Source organism: Zalophus californianus, chromosome 13, assembly GCF_009762305.2.
Source record: "Zalophus californianus isolate mZalCal1 chromosome 13, mZalCal1.pri.v2, whole genome shotgun sequence".
NCBI classification, from domain to species: domain Eukaryota; kingdom Metazoa; phylum Chordata; class Mammalia; order Carnivora; family Otariidae; genus Zalophus; species Zalophus californianus.
The window spans coordinates 90,790,472-90,810,477 of NC_045607.1; the positions used below are offsets into that span (position 1 = coordinate 90,790,472).

The 20,006-nt window shown below is 41.1% G+C and overlaps 1 protein-coding gene across 4 annotated transcripts in view; it reads right to left on the reverse strand.

The window, feature by feature from the left end:
- The window catches only part of LOC113933958 (serine/threonine-protein kinase MRCK alpha-like), a 68,059-nt gene extending 50,252 nt beyond the window's left edge, over positions 1-17,807 (reverse strand). For 2 of the 4 annotated variants that reach the window (XM_027614331.2, XM_027614328.2), the window contains exons 1-4: positions 17,625-17,807; positions 14,768-14,995; positions 13,253-13,317; positions 10,784-10,860 (exon numbers count right to left, since the gene is read on the reverse strand). In XM_027614331.2, coding sequence (XP_027470132.1) covers positions 10,784-10,860; positions 13,253-13,317; positions 14,768-14,925 — 300 coding nt within the window. In that variant the 5' untranslated portion in view covers positions 14,926-14,995; positions 17,625-17,807. The remainder of the gene's footprint in view (positions 1-10,783; positions 10,861-13,252; positions 13,318-14,767; positions 14,996-17,624) is intronic. The other 2 variants (XM_027614329.2, XM_027614332.2) reach the window with 2 other exon arrangements.
- Between the last annotated feature and the right edge of the window lie 2,199 nt (positions 17,808-20,006).

A 20,006-nucleotide genomic window follows, 5' to 3' on the forward strand; every position in this document is an offset into this window, starting at 1 on the left:
ATAAGTATCCACAGATACCTTTTTTTCTGGATATTGTTCTGTTCCGTTGGTCTATGTGTCTATACGTTTGCCAATACCGTACTGTTTTAATTAATGTCGTTCTTTTTTTAAGATCTTATTTGAGAGAGAGAGAGAGAAGGAGCTGTGGGAAGGGGCAGAGGGAGAGGAGAAGCAGACTCCCCGCTGAGCAGGGAGCCCGATGCAGGACCCGATCCCAGGACCCCGAGATCATGACTTGAGCCAAAGGCAGACGCTTAACCCACTGAGCCACGCAGGTGCCCCTAATTACTATAGTTCTTTAATGTCTTGACATTTTGTAGAGCAAGCTCATCCAATTGCATCTTCAGAAACATTCTTACTTTCTTGCTCTTTTGCATTTCCATATACATTTCAAGTTCCGTGGAGAAGAAATTGGGATTTTTATCATGATTATATTGAATCTTGATTATATTGAATCTTGATATAGTCTATTGAATCTTCAATCTTGATAGAATGTTGGTTGAACTGATATATGATCAGTTAAGGGGGAATTGAGATCTTTATAATATTAAGTCTTCCAGTCCAGGAATATAGTGTTACTCTCTATTTTACTTAGGCCTTTTCAAATGTCCCTCTTTACAATTTTATAATATTTCTTCCTGGAGGTCTTTTAGCTACTATTATATTTCTTTCTAAAAACTCGATTTCTTATGCTATTGTTAATGATGTCTGTTTAAAAAAAAGGTAATTACATAATATTTCTCAGCTGCATATAGAAATCCATTTGATTTCTGTATATCAACATGCTAGTCTCAATATATTCTGTATACACAATATATTCTATACATACAATTTGTTTCATATATTGATTTTTGTATATTGATTTCTGTAAATATTTCTGTATATGTATATATATTAGCAAATCAACCATCTTGCTACACTTTTTTTATTAGTTCTAATAATATGTTGAAAAGGCCCTCCATATTATATCAAATAGAAATAGTCTTAGCAGGCATCTTTATCTTGTTCTTAAATGTAAACATTGAAATGTTTCAATATTTCACCATTAAAAATGCTGCTAAAAACTGTGTGGCTGGGGGCACCTGGGTGGCTCAGTTGGTTAAGTGTCTGCCTTCGGCTCAGGTCATGATCCCAGGGTCCTGGGATCCCACGTCTGGCTCCCTACTCAGCAAGGAGCCTGCTTCTCCCTCTCCCTCTGCCTGCTCCCCCTGCTTGTGCTCTCTCTGTCAAATAAATAAATAAAATCTTTGAAAAAAAAATTGTGTGGCTCTTGCTGATACCTTCTATGAGATAAAGAGGTTCTTTTCTGTTTCCAGCTTGTGTTGAGGGATTTTGTTAAAAAGATTGTGAATTTTATTAGATATTTTTATGATTTTTATTGAAATTATACAGTTTAGTTTTTTTAAACTGTTAATATGTTATGCTGATTCATTTTCTAGTATCATACTTTGCCTTACTGGGATAGTACCAAATCAGTCAGGCTGTGTTATTTTTTTATGTATATAACTGGATTCAGTTCAGCAATTTTTTAAAAATAATTCTTCATGTTCAGCATTTCATGGGAATTCCCATTGTATAGCTAAGATCATTCAAAAGGTCAGATTTGGTGTTTCACAAAGATGTTCCACCTTTGGGCAATAACAATGAAATATGTTGAAAACAATGTATATTATCTTTGAATTGCTCCAAGGAATACCATTGCTATCAGCACGAGTGAAACCATGCATGTCCTTGTTAAAATTCAGAACTACAGCTCAAAGATGCTTCTGTATTTTCAGCCAAAATTCTGGGTTGTATACAATTTTCTTTAATAACCATAGGAGCATCATTATTATAGGCTTACCCTCAACAACCTTTTAAATCTGTGGCTAAAACTTAAGGCTATGTTCTCAGTTAAGACAAAAACTTGTATTTTTCACAGCAGATGTAAAACCAATAAAACACAAATTTTTTTTAAGAAGAATTCTTTTTGTCCATTGTAAGATTAGACTGTAATCTTTCCTTCTAATAGTGTCCTTATCGAGTTACATTAGCCACTTAAAATGATCTGGGGAATGTTTTAGTTAACTAGGGCTGCCAAAACAAAGTACCGTTGAGTGGGGGGCTTCTGCAGCAGGAATTTATTGCTCAAGACCAGGTGCCAACAAGACCAGGTGCCAACACAGTGGGGTTCTGGTGAGAGCCTCTTCCTGGTTTGCAGATGGCTGCATTCTCACTTGGGGGGCAGGGGTAAGCAGAGGGGAGGGAAGGAGGGAGAGAAGCCCTCCAATCCCATCAGAGTAGAGCCCCCAACCTTATTATCTCATTTAACCTTAATAATCTTATAAAAAACCCTATCTCCAAATGCAGTCACATTGAGGATCAGGGTTTCGACATAAGAATGGCGGGGGGGGGGGAGACACAATTCATTTTATAGTTACAGTCCCTGTCCCCCCAAATTCATGTCCTTCTCACATACAGAATTCTTGCATTTCACCCCAACATCCCCAAAAGCCTTTACTCATTCCAGCACCACCTCTAAGTCAGAAGCCCAAGGTCCGCTCTTGGTATCACGGAAATCAGGTCTGGGAGGGACTAGAAGTAGATTCGTCCCAAGGCAAATTCCTCTCCAGTTGTCAATCTGTGCAACTACACCAGTTATGTGCTTCTAAAATACAGGCCCGGGGGAGGGAGAGAGACCTTGCAACTCCAAAAGGGGAGAAACAGGAAAGAAGTGAGGAGTGGCAGGTCCCAGGCAAGTCCAAACAGGCAAATTCCAGCAGATCTTGAGGCTGGAGAATAATCCAGTTTGGCTCCATGTCCTCCCATCCAGGCCCACTGAGGTGACAGTATCCCCTCCCGTGGCCCACGTGGTACTCTGCAGCTGCTCTGCCCTCTGAAACCAAGGAGGACAGACATAGTTTTGCCCCCCTGAGCTTGTGGTGAGAGCCTTTATGGGCTCTGTTTGGTTGTTCGTTTGTTTTTTGTTTTTTTTAATTTATTTGAGAGGCCGAGACAGCAACAGAGAGCTTGAGCTGGGGAGGAAAGGGAGAAGAGGGAGAAGCAGGCTCCCCGCCGAGCAGGGAGCCCGATGCGGGGCTCGATCCCAGGACCTGGAGATCATGACCTGAGCCGAAGGCAGACGCTTAACCAACGGAGCCACCCAGGGGCCCCGGCCCATACAGGGAATAGTGCACGCTCACAGCCTAGTAGCTCCGTGGTCCAGCCCTGTAAAATCCAGTCCTTCATTCCGTCAGCCTTGTCTGTCCCCTTCCCTTCAAACTGTCCGTGTCTCTGCTGGTTTAATGCCATCTCTGTTCCTGGCCTCTGCTGACAGGGCTGCTTAAATTCGTGAGTCACAGCCACGATGTCTTTACCAAATGGTGATTCAGCCATGCCCTTGGTGTTCTCAGGAAGAGCTTTCTCCTTTTTTGCGATATGGACAGGCTTCAAAATTTTCTAAACTTCTAATTTCTGATTCCTTTTTTTTTTTAATTTAGAAAATGTTCTATTTCAGCTTGCAAAAGCATAGTCTATTAAATCCAGGGTTAGAAACGGATCAAGAAGAAAAGGCTTTTTTATCTACTCATCAAAACAGAACAGTGAACGTGTAGCAACAACACCATCCTACTTTCCATAAGAAGTGACCATAACTAGATTTCCTTCAGCGCTTCATTCACTTCTTAATTAATTCTCGTTTAGCTGGACCCTGGGCAGAGAGCAGGCTGCTCTGGTGAGTCCTCTGTCTCTCAGCTGATACAGGCTTTGTTTCCACGAGGCCTTGACCCCGTCCTTCACTGTTGAAGACTCAGCGTGTCTGTAGTGTGTAGCAGGGCCTCGGACAAACCTACAGGGAAAGTGGAAGCAACCTGCTGATGAAGATAGAGGTTCTACAGGTTAGAAGCCCACAGGCAGGGCCCGGCTCCCTCTGAGGCTTTCTGGGGCGGATCCTTCCTTGCCACCCCAGCTACCGTGGCCCCAAGCAGCCTGGGCTCCCCGCAGCATAGCTCCAACATCTGTGTCCATCTTCCCGGGCTTCTTCCTCCTTTTGAGTCCCTGCGCCTCCACACGGTATTCTCCCCTCTAGCTCAGCCCTGCTTGACGATTCCTTCTTTCAACTCACTTCTCTCCTCTTGCAGTAACAAGGACCCAAGCCAGACCTTCAGTACCTGGCCCAGAAATCTCCTCTACTAAATAGAGCAAGTCCTACCCTCCACAAAACCCTAGAACACAGTTCAGCCAAGTTCTTTGCCCCTTTACAACAAAGTTTCCCTGCCCTTGGCTTTCCAGTAAGCTCTTCCTCATTTCCGTCTGAGAACTGTCTATCTGTATTCCACCAGCGCTCTGTTGTGATTATTTATGTGTTCTCTAAGAGGATGGAGGCCTTCTCCCCAGCTCCCCACTTTTCCCTCCCGGCTCCCACCAGAATCACCCAGAACGCCTGTAATCTACCCACATCCCCTTCATGGTAATCGGGGCTTTTTCTAGCTGTGCTTCAGGCCTCTCCCAGCCTTGCGCATCACCCAGTTCCAAAACCACTTCTGCATTTTTAGGTATTTACTGGAGCAGCACTTTACTTCTGGGCACCAAAATCCTTTTTGGTCAGGACTCTCCAGAGGAACAGATCCATCAGGAGAAGTACATCTATCTAGATCCATCTATCTCTTGTTGGTTCTTTACCATATTCATGTGAGCCAATTCCTTGTAATAAATATATATATATATATATTTACTTATTTGTTTATATATCTTTATATTTTTTATATGTGTTACTTTAACTTTGTAGACATATAAAGGTTTATTAAAAGGAATTAGCTCACATGATTATGGAGGCTGCAAAGTCCCAAGGTCTGAAGTCTGCAAGCTGGAAGAGTTGTAATGGTACAAGTCCCGGTCCAAAAGCCAGCAGGCTTAAGACGAAAGAAAAGACAATGTTTCAATTCAAGTCCAAGAAAAGACAAATGTCCAGCCCATTCGGTCAAGCAGAAGGAGTTCCCTCTTACTCATTGGAGGGTCAGCGTATGTGATCTTTTCAGGCCTTCAACTGATTGGATAAGGCCCACCCACACTGGGAAGTGCAGTCTGCTCTACTCAGTCTGTTCAAATGTTATCCAAAAACACCCTCACGGACAGAAGGTTTTGATTAAATGTCTGGGCATCCTATGGCCCTGTAAAGTTGCCACACAAAATTAACCATCACAGGAAGTATTTCTTCCTTTTCTATTCTCTGGAAGATTTCAGTAAGATTGGAATTATTTCTTGATTTGATAGAAGCTATCTGGGCCTAGAGTTTTATTGGGGGAAGATATTTAACAACAGATTGAATATCTTTAATAATTATAGGAATATTCAGGTTTTTCACATTTTTTTCTTGAGTTGATTTGAATAATTGATATTTTCTAATAATTTGTCGAAATTTTTCTTGCATACTGATGTGAAATTTTTTTCATATTTTGAAATGGTCCAAAGTTATTATGTATTACATTATCTTTAACTATCTGCCTCAGGGGTGCCTGGGTGGCTCAGTTGGTTAAGCGACTGCCTTTGGCTCAGGTCATGATCCTGGAGTCCCGGGATCGAGTCCCGCATCGGGCTCCCTGCTGCTCAGTGGGGAGTCGGCTTCTCCCTCTGACCCTCCCCCCTCTCATGTGCTCTCTCTCTCTCTCTCTCTCTCATTCTCGCTCTCTCAAATAAATAAATAAAATCCTTAAAAAAAAACTATCTGCCTCAGATATGATGTCCTTTTTACCATTTTTTTATATTGGCCTTATGTGCCTTTTCTTCCCATTTTTGTTTCTCAATGAACCATCACATACTTTTGTCACTTTTATTGGTTTTTATCAAAGTTGAAACTATCGGCTTTACTGTTCCTTTCTATTTTATTACTTTTGCTATATCATGAATTTTTGCTTCTAGGTTATTATTTTTTTTGCCTTCTACCCTCTTCAAGTTTAAATTGCTATTTTACTGTAACGTCTAAAAATGGATGCTTAGCTCATTAATCTTTCAGGCTTTCTTCTTTTATATTTTATGTACATAAGTTTTAATTACTGCTTTCACTGCATTCCACAAATAATGATGTGTAGTGTTTTTGTTATTAGTCAGTCCAAACTATTCTCTAATTTCCATTAGAATTTCTCCTTTGACTTATGGTTTACTTAAAAATGTATTTCTTAATTTACATGTATAGGAATTTAACATGTATTTTTAAAATACTTCTAACTTAGTTCTTTCATGGTCAGACAACATACTCTCCATGAGTCCAACCCATTGATGTTTGTTGAGACTTAGTTTGTGGTCCGTCTGCTCATTTTTTTAAAAAACGTTTCTATGATTTTTAAGAAGAAAGTGCTTTCAGCATTTGTTGTGTGCCCTGTTCTGTATTTGTCCATTAGGTCAATTTTGTTATCATTTTATTCAAATACATCCTATAAATTACTGAATAATTGCCTATCATTGAGGATTTTTCTATTTCTTCTTGTACGTCTGTCCCATACTACATATATTTAAGGCTCACTATTTGGTCCCTATATATTTAAAACTAGTATGACTTCTAGGTAAAAGTAGCCTCTCATTATATAATTACATGACTTTCTTTACTGCCAATAGCATTTTGTGTGTTAGGTTTTATCTGATTATTTATTTAGTGATCTCAGCCTCCCTTCAGTTAATGTCTAACTGACATTAAAGCTTTCTATAGTTTAAGTTTGGAGGTTTTAGAGGTTTCCCTCATGAACAGAATGTAGTATATGTTAGATTTTATTTTATCTATTCTGACAGTATTTATTTTGCCCCTGGAGTGTTTTCATCTCTTGCAATCAGTTTGGTTAGTGTTTACTGAGATTTCTTTCCACCATCTTGGTTTGTGCTCAGCATTTGTCCCGTCTGCTCACTATTTCTTTGCCTCTCCTTTCTTGTCTCGTTAGAGTAGCTGACTGTTTGTGATCGCTGTTTCTGCCTTTGAATGTCTTCATACTGTTTCTATTCTATTTGTAGTTTCCCTGGAAATTAAAGCGTGCCCAGCTAACTTCACAAATCTGAATGTGATCAAATCTTTCCCGTCCTTCCTGGGCAACACCCAGATCTCAGACTATTGTAGATTCGCTTACCTCTCTCCTGAATTAAATGTTATTGTCTCCAGTTTAAGTCCATCTTGTTTTGTTTTTCAGTCCTCTAGACATTGTGTCCACTGTTTTATTCAGTCGGCGTTAGTTTACATTAGCTTATGTGTTTACCACTTTCTTTGTTCTATATTCTCTTATGTTAGACCTATCCTTTGAGACCCGTTTCTTTCTGCCTAGCGTACCTTTTTGAGAATTTCCTTCAGTGAGATTGTTTTGCCCACAGATTCTCTCCTCTTAGTTCTCATTCGTCTGTAAATGAAAGAAATTCACCCTCATTCTTGAAAGATACTTCTACTGTGCATGTATTTCTAGGTCGACAGTGATGTCCTTACCTCACATGAATATGTCTTTCTTCTTCAAGCTTCTGGTGATACCGTTAAGAAGTCACAAATCATTCCATCTGCTCTCATGTTTAGGCAATCTATCTTTTTTTACTCTGGATGATGTAAGATGTAGGTCTGCAGCTTCGCTATGTACCTAGATGTGAATCTATTCTCACTGATCACGCCTGGGATTTGCTAAGCTTCTTGAGTCTATGGATCTACTCCTGAGTCTGAAAAAGTCTCACTGTTATATTTTCAACTATTGCTCTGTTCTCTCTGCTCACCCTTCAGAGCTTGGGCCAAATGCTGGTTAGACTTCTCACTTTGCTCGGGCTATGTTTATCCTCTCTGCTGTATTTTCTAGAATTTTCTCTCTCCGTCCCGTTCTGATTTGTCTTACAATTCACTAATTCTTCCTTCTGTTCTGTTCATTTTTCCTGCCAATTATGTCCATATAATTTTCATTTCCAGAAGATCTGTTCGATTATTTTCTGAATATGGCATGACACATTTTATTGCCTTTTCCCTGCAGTTATTTTCAAGGTTTGTCATTGGCCATATTTTACAAACTATAAGACACACTTTTTTTTTTTAACATTTTCACATCTCTGAAATAGATATATGTATGGAAACTAATGACTTATAATTACTATCAGCCAAAAAGCAGTTATAGAGATCATTAATATGCGTACAAAATTGAAGTTAGAAATTGGTATAAAAGGAAAAAAAGCATCTGTAAGATAGATAACTATAAAGCAGGTGTTACTTTTTCTCCAGTAAAGAAAGCAGATGGGGAATAGGAGTTGCAGTTGGAGTCACCATGTGATTAAGTTTCAATAAAATATTGCATTGTCCAAGATCTGTGTGCTTCTGCACAGAACAAACAGGCAGCGGAGGAGGACCGATAAAGACAAGTAGCCCAGCGTTTTTCAGGGCTTCGCACTGCGCTCTGCAACTGGCCCTGGACATGGCATTGCTTTTGCGTTACTATCTGTCTTAGCTTCCTCTTGCTGACTCACAAATTACCCTAAGTCGGCACCCTCCACCGGTCCGTCATCTCACAGTTTTGCACGTCAGGAGTCTGGGTGTAGCTCCTAGTCCCCCGAGGGTCTCCTAAGGCTGAAATCAAGGTGTTGGAAAGGGCTGGGGTCTCATCTGAGGCTTGGGGTCCCCTTTGTAGCTCTCAGGTTGCTGGTAGAATTCCTTTCCTTGCAGCTATCAAACTCATGGGGGCTGCATCTTCAGGGTCAACGGGAGAACGTCCCTCAGACACAAACTTCTTGTAACGAGTAATTATATTATGATTAGGGCAGGTCCAACAAGGGTAATCTCCCTTCTCATTCAAGCTCAGCTCATTCGTACCTTAACCATGGGAGTCGATAGTCTATCTTGTCACTCATCCTGCCCAGACTCAGGGGAGGGGATATTAGAGCATTTGTACAGCAGGTGGCATGGAACTTAGGGATCACTTAAGGGTCCTGCCTACGAGACTATCCTACAAAGAATGGCCCCAGGCCATGGAGATCGTGCATGGGTCATCCCAGTTCTTGAGTATGTTTATTCCCATCATATACTCAATGACTATGGAACTCACCCCAAGTTAGAGGCATGGACCACTGGGCCCACTGAGAGACCGTCCCGGGCCAAAATGTCATTTGCCACCCAGTGTGCCATAGCTCCGTGCTGACTGGTGGACCCTGGTGGGGGAACCAGAGTGGTTCTCAGGAATTAGCGTCGACAATCTCTGATTTTGGGTGTCTCCTCTTGCCCAGGGCACAACGATTCTATAATCATCTGCAGAGCCCTGCCTCCCAGAGGTCACTGGCCCAGTCTGCAGTTCCCTTCCATACTCTGTGAACCTGCCTGTCTTCCAGGCTTCCAGGTTCTGAAACCCCAGCCCCATCCGTATGTCTCACAAGCCCCAGAGGTGGTAGCTGCTTCTTGTAGTTCCTGCCTCAGTGTTTGCTTTTTGCCTTGTTAGTCCTCTGATGCCTGTTTTAAAATGTCTTTACTACATGGACGAACCCGGAGGACATGTGAAATATAATAAGCCCATCACAGAATGATTCCACTTACATGAGGCATCTAAAATAGTCACACACAGAAGCAGAGAGTAGGATGTGGTTGCCAGGGGAAACGGGGAGATGTCAGTCAACGGCATAAAGTTTCAGTTATGCAAGATGAATAAGTTTTAGAGATTTGCTGCCCAACACTGTGCCTATACCTAACAATATTGTATTGTGCACCTAAAAATTGTGAAGAGGGTTTATCTCGTGTTTACTGTTCTTACCACAACAATGAAAAAGAGGCATAAGAAAGCTTCTGGAGGTAATGGGTACGTCTGTTACCTTGATTGTGGTTTCACAGTTGTGTGTGTCAGATTGTATACATGAAATATGTACATCGATTGTATATCAGTTGCACCTAAATAAAGCTGTTTAAAATTAATAAAATAAAATGTCTCTATTAAAATAACTGATACATGGGGCGCCTGGCTGGCTCAGTGGGTTAAACCTCCACCTCTTGATTTCGGCTCAGGTCATGATCTCAGGGTCATGAGATTGAGCCCTGAGTTGGGCTCCGCGCTGGGTGGAGTCTGCTTAAGATTCTCTCTCTCTCTGCCTCTGCCCCTCCCCACTGCCTGTGCACGTATGCTCTACCTCTCTCTTTCTCTCTCAAATAAATAAATCTTAAAATAAAAGAAAATACAATAAAATAACTGCTACAGCTCCTGTTTTCCTGACTGCAGCCAGACACATATCCAGAGTTTCTCAACAATAGAATGGGGAAGCAAACTCCACCATGTTCATATAATGGACCACTACACAGAGCGAGCTGAATATACTATGCCCCATGTGAATGACACTCACAAACGCAACACTGTTGTATAACAGCATGGTTCCACTATGTGCATTTTAAAGTAGAATCCTCTGTGGAGTGTGAACACATAACAAAGGGTGAGGGGGCCGATACCCTGAGCAGCAGCCCCCACAGAGAGGGAGAACTTGCTACCCAGCGGCGAGCGTCCCCGGAGTGTCAGCCAAGCTTCCGTGCGCACCTGAGTGCCGGTCACACAGCTGTTTGAGGCACTTCTCGGTTTGTGTGTCATAGTTCACCATGTAAAATGTTTTGTCCGTTATTTTAATCAAATGACTAAAATGACTTTACATCTTACGTAAACTTGTAGCCTAATTTCACACCACACCCGTGTCTTTCCCCTGTGCTTGCGTCAAGCCTTTGCGCCTCTCACCTGGAAGGGTGTCACAATGGTTTTAGTGCAAGAGGAAAGTACGATTTTGAGAACATCAGTAACTTCTGAGGAGCCTGCAAAACATACTCCAGGAGCTTCGCACTTACCTCACACTGAGCTGTAGCACCGGTGGCGGTGTCACAGAGAGCCACAGAGGATGACCTTGGGTCTTCTGGCACTATCCCTGGAAGACAAGGGCAAACTTGCTTTAAGCCAGAAAACTAAAACTAATGTTCATGCTTTTTTGGTCTTAATCTATTTAAAATTTTTCTCAGCCTATATTCTTCAGAGATGATCTGAGTTCTCATGTATACATATTTAAATCAAAATGTTTCTATTTATTCATATAAATTAAACAAATTTACTATATCTTAGAACTCTGCATCTCAAATGAAACAATTTTTAGCAAATCCATGGTAAAATTATGAGGAAAGTACAGAAATAAATTAAGTTTTCACGAATTTAATTCCTGTGTGTCACATCTTTGCTTTCTTTTTCTTTTAAATGTAAAAGTATTACATTTAAATGAAACTTAACACATTTTGGGATGACCCGAGGGGATTTCAGAAACATGGTCAGGCGAATGATGGCTGCTTTTTCAGTACCAGCTCCCCCCGCCAGGAATCCATTTCACATCACCACCCTCCCCCCCCGCCCCATACGCAGTGTGCATGTCTTAACCTACATTATCTGTAGTAAGAACATAGGCAGGTCTAGAACAAATATTAGTTATACTTAAAACTTCTATCAAAGTATCAAGATATGATTTATTTAGACAGAATACACTATCCAACTATGGGTTTTTTTCCTCAAAGGTTTTTTTTTTTTCTTCTTCTTTTTTTAAGTAGGCTCTATACCCAACGTGGGGGTTGAACTCACAACCCTGAGATCAAGAGTCACATGGTCTACCGACTGAGCCAGCCAGGTGCCCCTCCCCAAAGAAATTTTAAAGAAATTCTATACTTTATCATCTACCAGTTGTACTAATTTTAAATATACTGTATTCAAAGTGAAGTCTTGAAGTATGATTATAATTCCATTTAAATATCAGAGATGGAAAAGCACAGATTGAGACTCTAGGAAGCATACCTTTAGCAAGTGACATTGCTAGAAGTTTTTCAGCTATAAGTCCTTAACATGATCGCTTAATAGTCAATAGTCAATAGTAAGGAAATGTGTTCAGAAGTGTCACAGAACACTGAACAAAGATTTTATTGCTCTGCAGCATTCAGACACAAAATAATGGTAAAAAATAAAACTCGAGCTTAAAATGTTAACTTCACAAAGCATGATGATGATATATGGCCTTTCTTTTTTAGGTTCCTTCTTAAAAATGTCAAGCCCATCAGGACTCCCAGCAATTGATGTTTTGGCACCCAACATACCCCATCCAGTGGTGTTCTGCAGAGGGCAAGACCGTGGCCTTGACTTCGCTGGAGCAGCCGCCCCTGGGCCACCACCACCCGAATGCTCCGCATCTTTTATCCCATGTTCAGTGCCTCCTTAAATCGCTCTTGAATTAGAACCTATCCTGGTTCTCATCCTCACAAGGGCCCTCGAGTTCTCTTCAACTATTTCATCTACTGTCCACAAAAAAGCCAAGCCACAGATATTTATTGAACAGTCACTGCTTTCCAGAGTTTGTCTATCTCAGGTTCCTTCTTAGCCTGCTCCCTGCCCTCCAGAATATTCGTCAGCTTGTGCAAGCCCCCCTAGTGAGCCACAGAACCATGCAGAGAACAGAAAGGAGAGCTCGGACACATGGAAGGTCCTCTAACTGATTTGTGTAAGAAATGGCCTCTGTTCAGAACACAGAATAGCCCTTCATTTAAAGGTAACATTCACTGCTTACTTTTATTGAATTCTCATATCAGTAATACTGTCACAGGGGAAGAAAATTTAACGAATTCATGTATTAAAGAGTGTGACAATTCTTCGCTTCCTGATTCATGGGAAAATGTCCAGGAAATCTTAATGGGGAAAAAAAGGGGGGGGGTAATAAATTGCTGAAAATGGCCTAAAGCAGGTACTCCAAGAACCAAAAAGTGGAGGAAGATGACTAGTATCCTGATGCGAGTCTGAGTGAGTCTCCCTGGTGTCTCCCCAGACGCACATTGCCTCCCCACGCGGCCTCACACAGCTTGGAACACGCGGACACGCGTTGCCCCAGCCCTACCCAGCCTGACCCATAGCGGACTGGCAGACGGCCAGAGTGGCCTCGCCTCAGGTTGTGGGAAGTGTCTGGTGCAAAACAAAAATGTATCGATGACAAAAACATTTTTATGAACTATTTCATGGTACTGAAAAAGGTAGTTCCACTTAAAGCTTTTACTGTGATAGAAAAATCTCTACATTGTATTAAATTGGACCAAACAAAATGGCTCTCTCAACATTTTATCAAGAGTAGACACACACACACACACACACACACTAACCTGGTATTTCAGGCTGCCGTTCTCCCACCTGAGCAGTGAGCTGGCTCTCACATGGCCACAGGGACCCATGGGAGGGGAGGGCAATAGGTCCTGACCTAGGCAACAACTAGCCCCATACCCTTTTAGATCTGAGCTCCTCACCCTCATTCAGGTGTTCAATTTCTAACCACACGTCGGATTGGTACTTCTCTTTGGCTTTCATTTTACTAAAAGAGGCAGAAAGAAGGGAAGATGTCATTAAGCGCTAAGTGCTGGAGACTGACCTACAATTGGCGCCTATATAACTGGAGTGTGGGGATAATTCAGTAAGGACCCTCAGTCAGTCCAATTTTGTGTTTAAAAACATTACAAATAAAAGAGATTTGACAATTGCATCGGGGTTGTTTAATAGGGAACCAAAATAATGGAGCAAATAATGAATAATGAATGTATATATACAATGGAACAAAAAAATGAATATCTCTCTATATATACACACACACCATTTTCCATCTGATTCACATGCCTGCTTTTGAGCAAAGGTATGAATTGAGATGCCTTGGGCCTAAGTTGAAATACCACATTTATTCTGAAATAAATAAATAAATACCAATAAGAGATGTTATTGATAGTTCTGTATACTGTCTCATTCTCATACTGAGAAATGCCTTTTCCTTTTCACCTTTAAATAAAGGATACTGGTCTTATTATAACTGAATCATTTGTAACATATGAAGCTTGTGGCTTTCAGTAATTCACCTTCTTGCACTGAAGTTGATCCAGACGTTGAGGACTATAGTCAAGTGCATAAGGCTTTAGGCACAAACGTGGCCCTCAGAGGCTTGTCTTTCTTCCCATCTCATTCAGTGATTCTTTTAGAACATGTTTATGTAGGAAGCAGATGTCATATTTATATTTTTACCTGGGTTGAATTTGGGATTTTTTTTTCCTTTTACTCTGCACTGTTAACACCATCTCATCTACACTGATGTATCATTAGCTACGATTATTGTCTATTTGTATAATTATTGTATTGTCATTCACCTTGTTGGGGTTTTATTTGCCCTATGTTTGCGTTAAGAAGGGAACAAAATTCTCTAGTAACCAGCAGAAGGGAACAAAATTCTCCACTAACCAGAAAGGGGAGAGGTACCTTTTAAAACATACACATATTGCAGTAGACAAGATAAATTATAAGCTATAATTTAAAATATGTGGAAACCAACATCAGTGGACCCTTCAGAAATTAAAGATCTATGGGAAAGAGGCAACAATTTTTAGTTTCCCTCATTCTATTTTCATTAACAGGTGTTCTTCTACCCATACAGGGTATTGCTTACAAGAGGATTTGGGTGCTTGTGAATCAGGAACTTTTACAAATAAGAAGGAAAAAACAACAGAAACCTCATTCACAAATGTATCAGTTTTCAGAAGCATTCATAGCATTTTATGGAGATGCTGGAATCAATGAAAGCCTGTTAAAAGTACATATGTTAAATGTACCTAATTGTTTTCAGATGTTTCATAACTTCCCATCTCATAGAAGAAATCTTTTTTTTTTTTTTTTTTTGGAAAACTGAACTTCGTGTCATAGGAAGAGACTGAAAATGTCACCGCACTGTGAATACTTTGCAACCAGACTCTCTGTCGTTCTGAGAATGGCGCAGTCAGGCTTACCAGTCTGCAGTGCAGGCAGCAGCCTCTGGGAGCACCTGTCCAAAAGCTCGCTCTCTGTCCAGAGCCGACTCCAGCTGAAGCATGGCCGACACTCCCAGTGTATCAAATCGCTCCATCGCCCTGGCGTCTTCTACAAAATCAGTTAAGTAGGTTTTCATTTGTCTTCTATTTACGATGTTTTAAATCACATCCAGAAAAATTTAGGAGGTGCTTAGGACTTTTATTTTTCTTGAATAGTAAACAGGAAAATTGCTTGTTAAAATCCATTACTTTTTATTAAGTTTGGACATAGTATTAAAGAGTCATATGAAGAGTCTCATTTTCATACTTACACCATGATAGCTGTCCCCCCACCCCCACCCCCCGCTGCTGCTGACAAAGAGCCGGGCAGATTTCTTAGGAAAAGGCTTTTTGTGAGTTGAGACCTATATATATTGACATAGTTCAGCAACTTCATCATCATGGTTTCCAGCTTCTGTCTTTTTCACCCCGTGAGCCTTGCTGGTCTGTGAATGACACCCACCCTTGCTCCTGTAACCGAGTGGGAATTTCTTCAAGACTCCACTTCTTTGGTTATCTCTAAGGTCAAGCCCTGAGTATCCTTTTCATCCCTGATGCTAGAATGTAGGAAGTAAAAGATATGAAATGCTAATGTGGAAAAAGAAAATCAACGTAAATAAGGGTGGAAGCCAAGACACATGACAGTAAATCATAACATAAGACTACTGAAGGAGTCCTAAAGAATTTTTTTTACTACCAGCGAAAAACAGTAAAAACCTAGAGATGATACCAATGCAAATGTAGAGCCCTGGGTTTTGACAAGGCTCCTAGGAAGTGCAGTGGCCGCATTAACTTAAGGCACACTGGGCCGGAGCAGCCTACTTCCTGGACTCAGATCGTGCACCTGGTTGGAGAAACCATTCCTTCTTTCAAGGCAAAGACAGTTTTACAGACCTGATTAAGAAAGGGCATGATTCCAAACATTTTATTCTTAGAGATTAACTTAAATATTGGCATGAGGCATTGAAATTCTACAGTCCACCCATCTGTAGACCAGGCGACCACAGAGCAGTATGTACGGTGCACCCACCACTGAATAATATCACAGTATTAGGCCTCTGTTCCCAGAAAGATCATCCCATCACCCCCACAGCAAGTAGTGAGGCTGGCACATGACAATCCAGGTGTGAAAGAAACGAAAGACACGTTTGCACATGCAGAGAGAGAAGGTTTACCACACACACACTTTTCTGAAATTCCTCCAGGATGCTTGCTGGTGCAAAACAAAATCTGACTTCAGGAAAGGAGACAAAGGACCAAAGAAGAGTGGCAGCCTAACTAGTCACTTGCAGTTAAGTCTAAAATACTGTCAGTGAGTAATTATCTGCCTCTGATGCCCCGGGTCATTCCAGCGCTGGGACTGGAGTGGAGCAGACAGGCGGAGTGCAGGCCGCTCTCAGCATCTCCCACACCCTGTGATTTCCGGGAAGCTGGCAATCCCCACAGATCACTGCTTCTGGATCCCAGCCAACACCCACCGGGAAATAGGCGCCTTCCTCGAGGCCCTTGGAGAAGATGTGCCCTATAGAAACCAGCTACACAATTCTGAATATTTTTATTGCTAATGAGAACAAGAGCATCTTGTATCCTTACCACAGAGGAAATGTCACAGATTCTCATATCACTGAACTTGATGTGCTTGGAGAATTTATTTCTTCAAATCTGATCTAGAGAGACTTTGTTGGGCTCAACGACGATGCTTTTATATTACATGTAACTATATTGGAACTTGTTAAAACAAGGCTGCATCTCAGATATACTTAACACGGGATACATGATATGAAAGGCTTTTAGGAAAAAAAAATATTTCTTTCCTGTGCGTTAATAATCAGAGAAGCAAACCAGGCACAACACATGACCAAATTCTTATGGGAAATAAAAGGAAATAAGTGCCCATGAACAAATCACAATTAAAAGAGGTTAGACAATTCAGACACAAACCAAGATCTGTGCAGGGAAGAAACATAGCAGCGAAAATCGTAAGGCATTAGGCCACGTGGTCCTGAGCACCCAGTGGGTCTAGCTCCAAGGAGTTAGAGCCTAGATGTAGTACAAAACATCTCTGAACTGAAACCATGAAATGGGGTATTGGTGCACATATGATGGGCATTACTATTAGAAGCATCCAAGATATAGAATATATATGTATATCTTCTGATCTTCTGATGCCTGAACATTTTGGGCACACACCTTTTACTGTGTATTGTTAAATACAGCCCGGAAAACAGTTAGACAGAAATTGTAATTAATTTTAATCCTCATTCAAAACCTTAGACTTGGTGACTCAGGAAAGTGAACTGAAGAATGTTTAGGAATTATAAATTCGGTAAATTTCCAAATTCATTAATTTCATGACGTATTTTAAACCTAGGCTTACCAGCATTGCCGAGCACCATTTCCTGTTGCAATTTGTAAGAGAAACAAATAGAAATTTATCTTAGGGGCGCCTGGGTGGCTCAGTCGTTAAGCATCTGCCTTCGACTCAGGTCATGATTCCAGGGTCCTGGGATCGAGCCCCGCATCAGGCTCCCTGCTTTGCAGGAAGCCTGCTTCTCCCTCTCCCATTCCCCCTGCTTGTGTTCCCTCTCTCGCTGTGTCTCTCTCTGTCAAATAAATAAGTAAAATCTTAAAAAAAAAAAAGAAAGAAACGATCTTAAAAAGAGAAATACACATTTTAAAACAGAAGCCCTGATTCTCAACTGAGAACAGACACTATTAATTAGATATATAAGAAAGTGTGCTTAGGTTACAGTTGGTGAATTAACAGGGAAAGAACTACAGCCGTGGGCCCACGTACCTTTCTGAGGCATTCCGCAGGGGCCTCTAACCTCTCATCTTGCAGGAGGAGGGAGTTCTCTCTTTGCTCATAGTGATGTGAACACTCCCAGGGTTTCCCTGCTGGAGCTCTTGCCGGACCAGGAAAGCCTAATTGCTGGCCCTCCAACAGCCCAAAGGAGGCACTGGCTACTGGCCAACTGATGCTCCCTGGGGGTTCCGAGGCCGCCTCCTGCCCAAGCAGCAGTTACCGGTGACGGCTCGGCCGTGCAGACTGGAGGGGCACCCATGTGTTACGGTCCAGCCTGGGGGGAAGGAGCTCATCCTTCCCTGGGTGGTAGGGTGGGAGAAAGCAGGAGGGCACTCGGGAGATGACACAGTGATACCGGATACTGTTCGACACAGCCTTTGAATTATAAATGTTCAGATACATATGTATATGAAGATGTATATCCAGATAGAGGTCCATATGTATGAAGATGTATGTATTTGAATATGTGTGTATAGACAGGATAATAGGAATCGTAAGTTTCTTATAAGTGTTTTGTTTTCCTGTGAGATTTTCTTTTGGTAAACTTTAATTTTGACATAGTTTCAAACTTCCAGAAAAGTATAAGAATAGACAAAGAGCTCCTATAAATTCTTTATCAAATTGACCATTTTAAACATTTTGCCCCATTTGCTTTATATCTCTCTCTCTGTATATGTAATATGTACATGTTTTTTCTGAACCATTTGAAAATAAGGTGCAGACACTAAATACTTAAGAATAAGGACACCTCTGGGGTGCCTGGGTGGCTATCAGTTAAGTGGCCAACTCCTGGTTTAGGTTCAGGTCATGATCTCAGGGTCATGGGATCAAGCCCCATGCTGGGCTTTGTGCTCATGGGGAGTCTGCTTCAAGATTCTCTCTCCTTCTCTCTCTGCCCCTCTGCTCACTCATGTACTCCCTCTCTGTCTCTAAAATTAATAATCTTAAAAAAAAAAAAAAGTCAGGATACCTCCTGCGTAACCACAATACCAGGATAAAAACCCAGGAGTTCAGCATTGACACACCATTGATTAAATTACTGACAAAGAGGGGGAAATGACATTTTACTTTCAAAGGAATAACAGTAAGATTTTTCACTAAAATTATGAAATTGAGAAAATAAATAATGGAACAGTATCTTTGAAGTGCTTAGTGAAAAATAACTGCCAGTTGATAATTGTACACCCAGTATGGGATAGACTTCCAATATGGAGGTGGTTCTACTGGGGGTCAGTGTAGAGTGTGATGACTGTGGCCAGCACTGCTGGATGGTAATGTGAAAGTTGTGAAGAGAGCAGATCCCAAGACCTGTCATCACAAGGAAGAAACATCTCCCACCCGTCTGAGGTGATGGGTGTTAACTAGACTGACTGTGGCCATCATTCATCATTTCACCCCACCTGTAAGTCAGCTCCTCGTGCTCTATACCTGAGGTTTCGACAGTGCTCTCGGGCAGTTGTTTCTCAGTAAAACAGGGAACCAATCAAAGGTGGTTCAAATGTTTCACACACACAAACAAAAAATCAAAGAATGTATTTCCACAGATCCACACTGAAAGAAATGCTAAAGGGAAGTTTTGAGTCATAAGGGAAAGAATTACAGATGGGAATATGGTAATTTAATGCAGGAAAGAAGAAAAGCAGAAAGGTTAATACGTGGATAAATCTATGTAAACACCGACTATTTAAATGGGAAAACTAATATGGCTTTAAAATACATGTGGAAGTAAAATAAATGACAGTCCAGGAGAGGCAGAAAGGGGCTAAATGGAATTAGGGTGTCAAGGTCCTCACACTGTTAGTAAATTCTAAAATTCATACAGATTATGAATCCAAATGTGAAATGTAAAACAACGAAACATTTAAAAGAAAAATCATGAAATTATTATGACAAACAAGGTAGGCAGCGTTTCCCGAATTAAGACACAAAAAGTACCAATTATAAAGGAAAAAATGGCCATGTTAAAATTAAGAATTGCCGTTCATCCTAAGACACCAGCAAGAGAGCGAAGAGGGAAGCCTCAGAGTAGGAGAGATTAGTAACTGATGTATCTGTTGAAGTTTGCATACCTGATGTGTGTAATACGCTCTATGATTTATATGCACCTATGTCAGTTATATGCATTTTATATATAATACAAATTATGCATGCGTGTGTGTGTGTAGAGTCAATGGAAAAATGTAGGCAACACAACACAACACCAACTTTATACTCAGAGAAAGGCAAATTAAAACCAGTGTGATACTACTAGAAAACCACCAAAATGGCTAAAATTAAAAAGACAAAACGTGCCAAGAGTTGGCAAAGATATGGAAGAACGGGAAGTTTCACAGATTGCTAGTGGGAGTGTAAATAAAACTACTTAGGCACACT